Below are 13443 nucleotides of genomic sequence, written 5' to 3'. Positions count from 1 at the left end.
ACTTATAGCCAGGTCCGAATGCTTATTTAGTCTTACGTCAAAAGTTTGATATTTTAACCACTACTATATAATTAACATGTTTAGCAGATATATGTAATAGTGCTAAAATAATTTTGACGGTCTCGCCCCATCATATATGACCAGAATCCTATATCCCACTAGCTAGTGGGTATTAATGGACTATAATATTCTAACTCGATCTGTCCAGAATAATTTATAAGTGGACTGGCAAATAGATGACCTAGCCCGGTCGGCCCAAATAGTATGACTCAGTAGCCGGCCCGGCTTTGCCCGCCCGCATGATCACGAATGGTCTCCGGAGTCCAGCCAACCCTCTACGGCTCTATCCATCCACGTTGGTCGGTGTCCGCACTCTCGTCTAGTGGGGCCCGCATGGGTTTAATAAGCAATGTCGACAGTGTGAGTCATTATCCCGGTCCCATTGGCGCGACTTTCTTAACCCGGACCCGAAAATCAGCCAAAGCTCTTTCGAGTTTCCAACCTCACGTCCGCCAAAGTCGCCCACGGATGAAATATAAAAATATCACCTCCTTTTCCTTTCAAACAGGCAACACCTCGTCTCTCCATCTCTGCAGCTGACAGCACGACTTTCTTGATACGTGTCAGTTTATGACACGCTTGTGAGTATTGTGCTATCCATGCCAAACATGTGATCTTATGGGCAGGCGGCCAACGGTCCACAAACGCGTCTGCAATTTTCTGGCGTTTGGTATTTGGGGGATTGGGCGGAGAAGGTTAACATCGATTAGCTCATCGTCGATTCCCTTGCAATCCACGTTCCCATTTCCGTCTGATACCGCTTTAGGTACGAATCCTTCCGTCCCCCTTCCCCTTCTCCTCTTCTTCCTCTTGCTGGTTTAGTTCTTGATTTCGGCCCCTCTTCTTTTCAGATCTGAGATGTAGTAGGAAAAGAGAGAGTTTTGGTAGTTCTTTTTATGCCCATCCTTGGAATTTTTGGTTGAGAATTTGGGGCTTGTTTGAAACCCCCTTTGGTGATTGTTCTGGTTATCTTTTTTGTAAGTATTTGATGGTTAGATCTGTTGTTATAGTGTTATGATTTAGAAAAATTTGGAGATCTGAGCTATATATTGTCTTCGATTTATTTCCTTTTTCGCCTTCAAGGTGGAGAAGATGAGGGTTACCTGCCTTTGTAGGGATCTGGAATTTGATGAAGTAATTACAACCCTATATGCTCTGGATGGAGGCTAATTTGGTAGCACAAGATTGAGATGATTAATAGGGAAAAAGAATATATAAAGAAAATAGAGAAAAACGTTACTGCTGATGAAAATTTTGTTTGCGACCTTGCTAAAGTGAAGATGATTCGGCGATAATAAAATATGTTGCTATTAGTGATTGAAGTATCATTCATCTTTATCTTTTATTTATCTCTTAATTTTTAGTCTACTGTTAGGGGAAAAACTTTGGTACTGTTACATGACAGAGAACATGTAGAGTTGTAGACCGAGCCTGATATTAGCTAAATCAAAAGAAGTATCAGCGTAGAGGATTTGATCACTTCTTTATTTGGAAGAGTTGGAGGGATTAAACTTGGGACAAGGTTGAATATTGATATATTTTTATAATTATGTTTTCCCTAGGTATAGCCTTCATTGTTATGAAATTGTTGGTGTCGAATTTTCTAGTCTTTAAAAATTGAAACCTAGATGTATCTTTATTAATCTTATGATTATCTATACAGAATGGACTGTTAAAACTGTTTACTTGTTTAGGCGATATTAGAAGATTAAATTGCTAGCAACTTTCAAACTGTTGCTGAGGGATATGTATTGCTTTGGCTTTTGAGTACATGCTGCACTGATGCATATTATTTCAGTTATGTTCTATTGAAATGTAGAAATCAGTAATTATATAAACTTCTGAAGGCTTTATATTTTTTGTACGTTCTTCAGAGAGTTATCTACTTTCAGTGCAATGAATCTTTATTTCGTTTTGTTTCTTAATGAAGTTCATCTTTGTAAGGGTGCAATTTGTTGATAACAGTTTAGATGCCAATTCCTCTTTCCCTAACAGCAAGATGTACTTTTCATAGTCAGACTGATTTCTTCATGCATTCGAAGTTTGACAAACTTGAAGCCTGATTAGTCTAAACAAATTTGGCTTTATTCATTGCTTAGGGCACTTTGTATGCATTGGGGAAAGAAATTCAAATATCTGTTTACACTTCATTCTCCTGGGTTAACTTTATATTTGTTCTGTATTGAACTCCATTTTTTTGTTAGCAGTAAAAAATGAGTCGACCACATGACGGGCAGCGCACATTATTTCCCTTTGGAAATCCTTTTCGGAGTATCCTTCCTAAGGGATCTAACTTGTCACCGAAGCTTCGGGGGTTACTTACTTCCTTTGAGGAAGCCTTGGCTTCTAGTATGAAATCGCTGAAGCCAGAGGATATCTCAGATGTTCTTAGTTTATCTTGGATGGGGCATGCTATTGAGTGTTTGTCAGAAGCCCATACTAACATAAAAACCTTAATAACTGATCTTCAGTTCCCTGTTTCTGACTGGGATGAGAAATGGATGGATATTTACTTGGATAGTAGTGTGAAGTTGCTTGATATTTGCATAGCTTTAAGCTCTGAGTTGTCCCGGCTGGATCAGGGCCATCTCTCGTTGCAGTATGTGCTGCATGTTTTGGACTTCTCGAACAACTCTCCGTCATCTGAACAACTAAAACGAGCACATGCTTCTCTTCATGATTGGATGAAGCAAGTTGACTCGAGGAGTCCCAGGCTTCAAAATTGTTCAACCATCTTACAGAGTCTTGCTGCAAGCCTTTCACTTACAAAGGTCAAGAACTCTGCTAAAGGGAAGGTTCTCTTGAGAGCCTTATATGGAGTTAAGGTCATGACAATACTTATCTGCAGTTTCCTCATGGCAGCATTATCAGGTAGCTCGCGCCCGTTGATAGAGTTGCATGTCACTGAAAATGTTTTATGGTCTGAGGCCTTCAAGGACTTGCAAGCTGCCATCAGTGAGGAAGCTAGGAGACACTTTTCTAGTGGAAAGGTTACAGCAGTGAAAGAGTTGGAAGAAATTGAAACATATGTGAAAAGGTTGCGTGTTTTGACTTGTTATGTTGGCTGCGAAGAAGAAGCTATTAGACAAAGCAACGGCATTAGCCATGATGCGGAAGTGAAAGTAATGGAGATTGACGCTAATCATGAAGAACAGAACTTGTTGGAGTGTGTTTCAGGTATGAGTGGAAGTGCAGAGAGGCTTAGACATGGGCTAGATGATCTCTCAAAGCAGGTAGGGGATTTCTTCCAGATTGTTCTAACTGGGCGTGATGCTTTGCTTTGTAATTTGAGAATATCTGATGCAAGTAACATGGATGAGAATAGATAATGAAATGGTTTTTCGCTGTAAGCCCTTAGTTTTGTTAATTTTGTTGGTTTTGTTTTCCCTCCTGAGAACGTTCACCATGTTCTTACTGATAATCAAGTCAGTGGTGAGATCCAGAGAGAGTGTACCCCAAATGTAAGAATTATGTAATAGTAGTTGTGTTCTACTGCTCCTTCCTATATGATAGGAAAATCTTGCAAAGTAATGTGTATATGTGTGTGATTTGTATCCTTTCTCTATGTGTATGCATATAAAGTGATCTTTAGAGATCCCCCTGCTTTTGTACTTCCTTGTGTGCATAGCCTCCCTCTATATTTTTAGTGTACAAAGAGTATTGTATGCTTGCATTAGCGTCTCATTCTGTTTATCTTGTAATGTAATGGTCGACTTTGATACCTTCAAGGTTCTTGTTGCTATTGTTTAAAAGAAGTCTTTGTTGATTATCCTCAGGGTGAACTACTTGACTTGCACTTATTCTTTGCTGCATGTGTTCTATTAAAATTTCCCCAAACCAAACTAACATGATAGATATTTTCGTGGTGCAAGTCCTACTCTTATTTGTGCCTATCCAGAAATTGACAAGCTACTTGAGGTATGCTGTATTAGTTTGTGAATCATCCTTGATGCATCCCTCAGTACTTCATATGGCTTTTTGGACAAATGAATTTATCGTGCGGAAAATAGTAGAGTTGAACTTGCATCTTCATCCATATATCGTTTGAACATTTCAACATTCTCAACTTTCTTCACTCTTGGTAGGCTGACAGGCTGACCAGGAAATTTGAAGGAAAGAATGGAGAATTGGTCTTTTGTCTGGCTTACTGCACATATAGCCGCACAGTGCAAGGAAGAGGACTCAAAACGATGAAACGGATGAAAAAGTATTCGATAGAATTACTGGAACCTCAACTCTCTCTCTCTCTCTCTCCTGTTGGATTTTTTTGCAAAAAAAAAAAAGAAAAAATTTCAAGCAGAAGAATATACTGCACAAAGCTATTGCCTACGTCCGCAAAAGAAATCGAGTGTGTCTGATGCTTTTGCAATTTAGTGGGCTAAGTATTTTTTTTAATTTAGTATATAAAACTGAGTGCATATATTTATAGTTAATACATATTTTATTAAAATAGATTACACAAAATTTATATATACAATACACCTTAAAATTAATTATGAATTAAAAAATTAAATACAATTAAATTGCAATATCCATCTGCTCTCTCTTAACATGTCAAGTTTTAGAACATATTTGTTAATCTTTTTTGGGGGGGGACTTACTTTATTTATATTTCTGGCATCTTCATGACAATTTTGCAGCACCAGTCTCTCTTCTTGATCAGAGATAACGTAGTCACGAGCCAAAATTGCTTAACCTTGAAACAAGTCATTAGCTGCATTCAAAGAATTAAAAGTGGTTCCCTCTTATCCATAACCTTCTCGGGTACACAAAATTATTAGATGCTCGACTCCCAATCAAACGCAGTGCTTTGCATTTATCCTCATGATCTGGAACTCTCTCCAAATGATCGAAACGTAGATTAATTTTTTGGCAAAAGATAAAGCAAAGCTCTCCTTGGAAGGCAAAGAACATGTGGGATGTTCGCGTAAAGCCACTCTTAGAGGAGATTAAAAAGAAAGAGTACGTTGAAACTGGAAAGCAAAGGCTGTGGGTGGCTAGCTAGCTCATAACACCCACACGAGACTCCTCTTCCTCCTCCTCCTCGTCCTCCTCTCCTCTCTCCTCCTCCTCTGTAAAGCACGCACCACCAGCTAGCTCTTTAACTTGGCACCTTGTCACGTGGCAAGTGTGACACGTAGGCCCTAAGGTGAGATGGCACAAGAGACTTTACTAGCTCCCTCGTCCCTCGTTGGAATATAATTATAAGGTGGGGTTATCCATATACGTTAGCTAGTAGTTTCAACCTTCGTTGCTTTGAATAAGAGGGACTGGGATGGAAGCCAGCACGATATCCACATGCATGCCACATGCAACGAGCCCCATTCTCGGGTCTACATGTGTTAACACACATGGAAACTTTTGAAGCGCCAAATTTAAATTTAAATTTTTTTTCGTAGGGTGATATGGAAACTTATTAATTTCGGCAGTTGTGGGGTAGGTCTAGAGATCATTAATATGGTCCAATGTGTCATGTTGTAAGAATGTTCAGAGGACCCATAAGTTAATAAGTAGTACTGCAAGCTAGACTCTGACACACAGTGAACACCCTAGAAACTTCTCATGGATGGGGTTTTATTAAGCACCAGGATCTGGCATGTGATCATTTAGGAGTAATACTAGTTAGAAAGAGGTTTTCAGACATGAAGAGTTTGACCTTAAGTTCAATCTCTCACGCACATATCGACTTAAGAATTTGGTCAACTATGCAGCACTGTGCGAAACAGTTAATTAACTTGCCAAGAAGAGCAAAAGTAAAGCACTTTGTAACCTCTAAAACTAGAATAACATTAAGCACTAAGGTCTAAGATTAGGATGGAGAATAAAGTGGAACAAGGGAATTAAGCAACTCCTCCACCAGGCCACCACCACGCACTAAGTTTGCATCTTTGAAAAGTAGCACACCATCACGCATTGCACTGGTGATCACCCACATAAAGAAAAGAAAATATATAAGACAAGGAGAGAAGGACTCACGAGCTATGACCCATTCCAGGCTGCTGCTCTTTTCATCGTTTCGAGTTTATGGATCCATTCGGTGAACTGTCACGCTCCCATCTCTCCTATTCGTTTTCCACGTCCGCAATACCGAAATTTCTCTCCCCAAAATATAGCAAAATTCGAAGATTAAAATGTCACAATTAGTCTCCCTTCCAAATTCTATTCCATGTCTGAGTGGTTAAGATGTCACGAACGTCATACGATATCTCCCATGTATTCCTCCAAATCTTCCAAACCTACTCGGGAACAATTTAGCCTACATGCTCTAAATTAAATACTATAAGAATCTATTTTATATACAAAAGAGATGGTTTTGAAAACAAATCCGGTCGTTTTTGAAAGAGATATATATAGTAGGGCCAGTAGAAGTTTCACAGTGCCATCACGAACGAGACTTTGCACCGTCCGTCCATTTGAATAGAAATGCACCCAATCATGGCAGAATGATTTAATCGCACATCTAGTGTTTTTCAAAATGTTAGGATTAGGATTTCTAAATTCTAATTAAAGCGAGTATCTAACATGAAGGGCCAGTCCTTGCTTTTCTTCTGGAGCGAAATGAGTAAAGGGGTGTGCAAATTGGCACTTGCTTTATTGTTTTATTGTGGAAAAAAAAGAAAAAGGTTGGTCTTTTAAATTGACCTATTTGCTTAGTGGAGAGAAAAGTATCTTTAAAAGGGAATTAATATTTATGAACAAAAAGATTATTAGTTTACATAAATATCATCTCCCTTGGAAAAAAAAAAAAAAAAACTAGTACAAAAATCTTTTCCAATTTACATACAATGCCTATTTTGATCATTCCGAGATCAAAATTATTCCCTCCTTATAGCTTATGTACCCATTTTTTGTTCCACCTTTAATCTCCTACAACCGGAAGAGAACGTTGACACCGACGAGATGTCCAAAACCAAACAAAATACAAGAAGAAGAAGAAAAAAAATACAACATAATTTTATTTACAAATGGCACTTCGACCCGTTGGATCTCGCACCGACGGCCGAGATCGACGACGATAACTTCTCCCTCATGACCCGCACAACCTCCGGCATGGACGGCCTCAGGCTCGGATTCTCCCGGATACACGTGGCGGCCATCTCTGCCATCGCCTCTGCCTCCGCCCTTTGGAACAGCCCGCCCAGCTTTGGATCCACCAACCCGTCCACATCCACGGCCGACTCGCGCAGACGTGGCCCCAGCACGGCCGTCAATAGCTGGCCCTTCTCGGAGCAGAACGCTTCGATGCCGGTGATCAGCTCGAGAAGCAGAACCCCAAAGCTATAGACGTCGTTCTTCTTGGTGACCATTCCGGATCGGATGTAGTGCGGATCCATATAGCCGGGGGATCCGAGCATGGCGTGGGCCGACCTGGGCTGCACGGCGGCGGAGAAGCCCATCCGCGCTGACCCGAAGTCGCAGAGTTTGGCGTCCATCCTCTCGTCGAGCAACACGTTGGACGCTTTCACATCGCCGTGGATGACCTGGAGGTCGAGCATCTCGTGCAAGTACTCCAACGCCTTGGCGAGCTGCAACGCGATTAGGATCCTCCTCGCCCATGGTATCACAACTCTGCCGCCGTCGTGAAGCTTGTCGTAAAGGTTCCCTTTTGGAACGAACTCTAAGACGAGCACTCCCTCCTCTGCGAGAAATTACCAACATTTAGGAGCCAGTCGATCGAGAAATGGGAAATTTATACTCTTTTTTATTTTATTTTTTCAAACTCTATATACCTCTCTCGTCGCAGAAGCCGAGGAGGCGGACGATGTTGGGGTGACGGACGCGGAGGAGGACGTCGAGCTCCTGGCGGAAGACGCGGTGGAGGCGCTCGCTGCTGCGGTGGAGCTTGACGGCGGCGAGGGAGGAGGAAGGGGAGCCGGGGAGGCGAGCAAGGTAGACGGTGCTGAATCCCCCCTCGCCGATCACGGCCGAGGTGAAACCCGACGTGAGCGATTCGATCTCGTTCCACCCGAATTGGCGGACCGAATCCTTGCTCGTCTCCGATTTGGGCTCGTCGGCGACCCGGGCATTGGGGGGATTTGAGTCCGAGTCGTCTGGATCTCCTCTGCATCCGCCGCCGCCGCCCCCACCCCCGCAGCAGAATATGTTATACCTGAGGAGCATTTGACCGATCTCCTCGCCGGAGGAGGAGTAGACGAGAGGAGACGAGAGGAGGGTTTGAGGTGAGGGTGGTGGAAAGGAGATGTGTACTTGGGGATTTATATATAATAGAGTTGGGGTTAAGAATTGAGATAATAAATATATTTTTTTAAGTGTGGGTTAAATAAATAACCAATGAATTAAGGGGGGGAAGGGAGGATGGAGAATTGGTCCACTGAAATTTCCCAACCCAAGGAGGAGCGAGATGGGACGGTCAAACCGGCAGGTGGAGTTGCGATCTGGTGCAGGGATTTGGTGTTTGGAGATTGTTGCTTCCTGTTCCTGTTCCTGTGCTCATTGATGAACACGCGTCCACCTTCAATTATATGAGTATCAGCTACTGGGCCCAGCCATTTACAGGGTGTGAATTGTGAAAGATGATTATTTTGAGATGCAAACTAAGAAATGCACGTAATACTGAATCTTGATTCGTTTGCTTATGATTTTTATGATTGCGAAGCAATTAAATAATAAACTGACGAGTGACGATGATGATGATTATATATTAATTTTTTTAATTTTTTGTAAATAAGAAAATATTCCGGGTTTAATCCGTAGGTTTATAGAACAACAATATTCATCAGGCCCTAACGACCGACACATGGCATAGTAACCTGTGGAGATGCATATTATTAGGCATTGGAAATAGTGAATTTTAAAAACTTTCTGCCTCCCACTATGTAAATTCCTCTTTCTTTTTAATTTAATTTTTTTTTTCTTTTTCTTGAGACGCGTAAAGTCAACTACATGATCACATGACATGTAGCCCCTTCATATGATAATGGGAGTAATTCACCTCACGTCAACATATTTGTCATATATAAATATAATAAGGTTGTGGAATCCTTTGCGTGGATACGACATTAGCATACGTGAGAACGAGCACGTCCTCCAATCGCTAAGTGGGATTATATATATAGTTACGATCGATCTGTTAAATTTCTCATCCAAAAAGGTTAATATTTTATGTTGCTTCATTTTAGTGGGAATCCGAAAAGATTAACTGCTTTAAATATGTACAAATACATAACTCGAGACTAGGAAAAAAAAAACATGTGAAAATATACAATAAGTTCACTTCTATTTCTTTATTATTATTATTATTATTATTATTATTAAAGAATCCTTAGGTTTTATACTAAATAATAGTGATAACTATATCTGATAATTAGATTGGATAACTGAGTCATAATTTTCATCTTTAGTTGCACCATACTTGTGGCAATTCTTCTTTGTAAAAGAATTCTTGAGACATCTATATAATCTATCATGGTCAAGATTCACCTTGATTAGATCTGCTATACTGGCGGGTGTACCAACACCAAAATTCGCCTTAAGCCGGTACTGCTTTCTAACACAAATCTTCTCACTGTTGGACTGATCAACCGTTTCCAATAGTTACGAACTTATGCTAGTGACTAGGTCTATTTCTAATCTCTTTGAATTAAGAAAAATATTCGACAACAAAAAAATAATAATTCTTTTTTTTATATAATTGAACATAATAGAAAGTAAAATTGGCTGCTACTGAGCATTCACTTCCTTGTAACAAGCTCCATGGTATCAAGTATCATGCAACCACTGTCATGCTCTTAAATGCCCTTAAGTAGCAAGGTTAATTTAGTGCACATCCAACTGCCCACTATATTAGAGGGCCATCCTAATGTAACTACAGATTAGGTATGTCTAGCAAAACTCAGCTACTTGCATGAATTGCATAGATATAGGTGCTGCACGCCATAGTGGCCTGTGGGATGTCCACCATCTCTCTCCAGTGGGTCCACTCATCTAAAAGCTCTACAAAATTTGGATCTGTAAAAGAATAGTTAATTGGCCTTATTTTTTTTAATGAAAATATGATGTGAATTGTATCACTTAAGAATAACTCCAATGGTGCTTTAGTATAGTACAAGCTTCTATACTAGAGGTGGGTTAACTCTTAGGAAAATAGGGTAAAAAGATCTCTGACTTATAGGTAGAGATAGATAGATAGATGCGACTGTAACACACTAAAACTTCTATCAGTGACAGAGCCATTTCAACAGATTGATGTATGATTAACTTAGTTTCTTCCAATACGCCAAAACTTGTTCCTTTTTTTCCCTGCTAACGAAATGAAGCAACTAATTCTCCGAGGCATAAAAGCAATGGTGGAGCATAAGGAAAACTAACACCTGATTCTCTTTTTATTCTTATGGTGATGGTTGGAAAAAAAACTCTGATCCATTCACATCTTTTATATTCATTTTGTTGCATTCCATGAATTTAATTAGCTACTGTCATTCTTCATTTGTTTTCTAAGTTTAGCTAGCTCATCAAAAAGGTATTACTCTATCCCTCATCTTCCTCTCATTTAGTCTCCAAAATATTAAATTCTCATGCAAACAGCTAAAGCCAAACAGTTAAATTAAGAGGGCTTCCTCTATTTTTAAATAACAAAACAAAACAAAAAAAATAAATATTGCTCCTTGGAAATATGAAACAAGGTATATTTCTTAGCCCGGGGTGGGAGATAAAAGGTGTGAGGAAATAGGTGGTGGAAAATATAGACTTTGGAGCTGATACTGGTTGGATAGGATGTCTCTTTCCTAGCTTTCAATCACAATAATTTATATCATGAAAGTTAAGTCATTGGTCACACACACACACACAGACACTACAATATTAGGGCCGGGGTATAGAGGAAGCTGACATCTTAACCCAATGAAGCTTAAGTTTTGCCTAAATTAAGCATGTCCTATTCCATCGATTGATCGATTCAAATCAACCGATTCGATTTGGAAACCAAAAATATTGCAATCAAATCAAATAAAGCATTAATTATGAGCAGATGTTTCATTATAAACACACATATAGAATGATACAATTGCACATAAGCAGACAAAGGAGTTGTATATATATATATATATATATCTATATAACATATATTCCAAACTCGTGCGTGTTTTATGTCTTATAGAGACATCAACTGGTTGGTGGCATAGAGAAAATTAATTGAGACTTGGAAGCTACGTGCTACCTTCTAAGAGAGCAAATATTGGAGTACTCTAATATATATATATATATAACTTAGACTAAAGGATTGGAGATTTCGAAGGACGTAACACACTTGTAGAAGATATAAATCGGATATTTTGTGTCTAGTGATGTCCGTAGGTAATGTGGCATAGCTAATCTTTGGGTTGATACTATTTGATACCAATCTATGCTGCATTGATTTAATAAATAACGTCGATCTTAGTAGATCATCAGTTTCATGATTTTTCTTATTTATTTCTCAATGTTTAGTATCTTTTACCCTTGCTAGTATCAATGAAAAATATCAAACGGATTCTCTTACCCTCAATTTTTTTTAATAAAATAAAAGCAAAATGATTCCTAAAATGTCTAAAATGATCACTTGACAATCATATAATATTTTTCACGAAAATATATTTTAACTGATGATTCACGAAGTGGGTATTTATAAGATTTTACATAGTTGAGGCAATTAAAATGTCACCAAAATTAAACGAGGTAGTAGTAGAGGAGATAGTGTTATTCTATGAAGAATTGGGCTTTAAAGTAATGGGCTTCTTCTATTAGACCTCAGGCTTTATAACTGGGCCCAATTGCCAATTTGCTAAGTTGGAGTTGGACGTGATCCTAAAGATGGGTTTCTGGATTAGGCTGTCTAATTAGAGGATAAACGAGTTTTTTCTTTCTATTAAACCTAAACACTTGTATAATTTATTCTTCACATCAGGATTGAGTTTGTGCCTTTTACCCTTCTATTATAATCTACTCTAATAATCCTATATAGGGGTAAACGGATATCTGATATCCGTATCCGAATCCGAAAAATATATCCGATCCGTATCCGAATCCGTATCCGAATTTTAAAAAAAAATTATATCCGTATCCGAATCAGATAGAAGTTTTTTATCTAAATCCGATCTGAGTTGGGTCAGGTCGGATTGGAGTTATCCGACCCGTTTTCACCCCTACTACTTTGCTAATATATAAATTATTAAAAATAGTTTAAAAACTACTAATATTATATCCAATACTATCATATAATAAAATATATCTTATTTTATATGAGATACAAATTTCTAATAAATATTTTACACTCTAACTTAAAAAAGAGGCCATATTTTAGTCATTTATATATATTTATTAATTTTAATAATACTGTGTCAAAAAGATTCTGTTACAAATTAACTATATGACAATTCTGAATGAATAAAAATAAAATAAAATAAAATTTAATGAAACTTTTTAGAGACATATCTAACAAGTTGCAACTCGCAAGTAGTAACCAAACAATAGTTCACTATATATTTTTTAATGGAAAATTATAAACTTTTCTTTTTCGCCATTAATTTATGTCAGGAAGACACTGACGTGTCTAATTTCTTCAAGCTAGTTACCAACTTGGAGCAAACTAAGTAGTAAGTACTATGAAAGATGTTTAACAAGTTATTTCGATCTACCTCCAAAAAAATAAGTTATTTCGACTTGAGCCTTCAAATTGGCCATTTTACAATGATAGACTCTAATCTACATTTTAAATATAAATTATATATACTTTAGTATAACAAATACGTATTTAATATAGAAAACTTGGCAACCTAGAAGCTGAAACTTACGGATTGAAAAGAAAAGAAAACCTTAAAATTGGGATGGTATTACAATTGATTGCAACTTGTGATATAAGAAGTATGATCGGATTCAGATAAAAAATTTTTATTTAATTCGAATATAGATAGAATTTTTATAAGAAACTTAGATATAGGTCGGATATAATTTTTGAATTCGGATACGGATATCGAGTATCAGTTTATGATTTACAATTTTTAGTCTGCTTATTTAAATAGTGAATATTGATATTATTACTAATGATGTGTTATATATTATTTATAAAAATTATTTTTTCTAATGTTATATATATTTGACATAAAAATATTTATTTTTTAAAAAAACTATTAATATTTTTATATTAATTATGTCTAAGTAAAAGATTATAATTCATTTAAAAATTAATTAACATCGGTTTTAAAATTTGATCCACTGTCAAAAAAGTATTCATATCTATTTAGTTATAAAATTATTTTAAATTTTACTATTCGTATCTAAATTCGTATTCCCACTGAAAATATGAATCCATATTTTGAATCGAGCATTATTATCCCTTTTCAACTCTGACACAGTATAGTTAAAAGTACTATTTACCAAAGCCCATAA

The 13443-nt window shown here is 37.7% G+C and overlaps 2 protein-coding genes across 4 annotated transcripts; one reads left to right on the top strand and one right to left on the bottom strand.

Moving 5' to 3' along the window:
• The first annotated feature begins 667 nt into the window (after positions 1-667).
• Positions 668-3591, top strand: LOC140766686 (UPF0496 protein 4-like). 3 transcript variants are annotated; one of them, XM_073106227.1, is made up of 2 exons: positions 668-826; positions 2268-3591. In XM_073106227.1, the coding sequence occupies exon 2, from the start codon at positions 2274-2276 to the stop codon at positions 3387-3389; it is 1116 nt and encodes a 371-aa protein (XP_072962328.1). In that variant the 5' UTR covers positions 668-826; positions 2268-2273; the 3' UTR covers positions 3390-3591. The 3 variants fall into 3 exon arrangements, with proteins under 3 accessions (XP_072962328.1, XP_072962329.1, XP_072962330.1); XM_073106228.1 differs by lacking the exon at positions 668-826 and adding an exon at positions 833-1037; XM_073106229.1 differs by lacking the exon at positions 668-826 and adding an exon at positions 928-944.
• Positions 3592-6748: 3157 nt separating this feature from the next.
• On the bottom strand, positions 6749-8259 carry LOC140767825 (salt tolerance receptor-like cytoplasmic kinase 1). Its single transcript, XM_073107895.1, has 2 exons — positions 7791-8259; positions 6749-7699 (listed from the first exon to the last, which is right to left on the bottom strand). Exons 1-2 carry the CDS (start codon positions 8179-8181, stop codon positions 7020-7022), a joined length of 1071 nt encoding a protein of 356 aa, XP_072963996.1. The 5' UTR covers positions 8182-8259; the 3' UTR covers positions 6749-7019.
• Between the last annotated feature and the right edge of the window lie 5184 nt (positions 8260-13443).

Source organism: Typha angustifolia, chromosome 9, assembly GCF_048772165.1.
Source record: "Typha angustifolia cultivar Huaian chromosome 9, ASM4877216v1, whole genome shotgun sequence".
Classification (NCBI taxonomy): domain Eukaryota; kingdom Viridiplantae; phylum Streptophyta; class Magnoliopsida; order Poales; family Typhaceae; genus Typha; species Typha angustifolia.
Note: the sequence above shows the minus strand (reverse complement) of the source record. Positions and strands in the feature narration are given on the sequence as shown.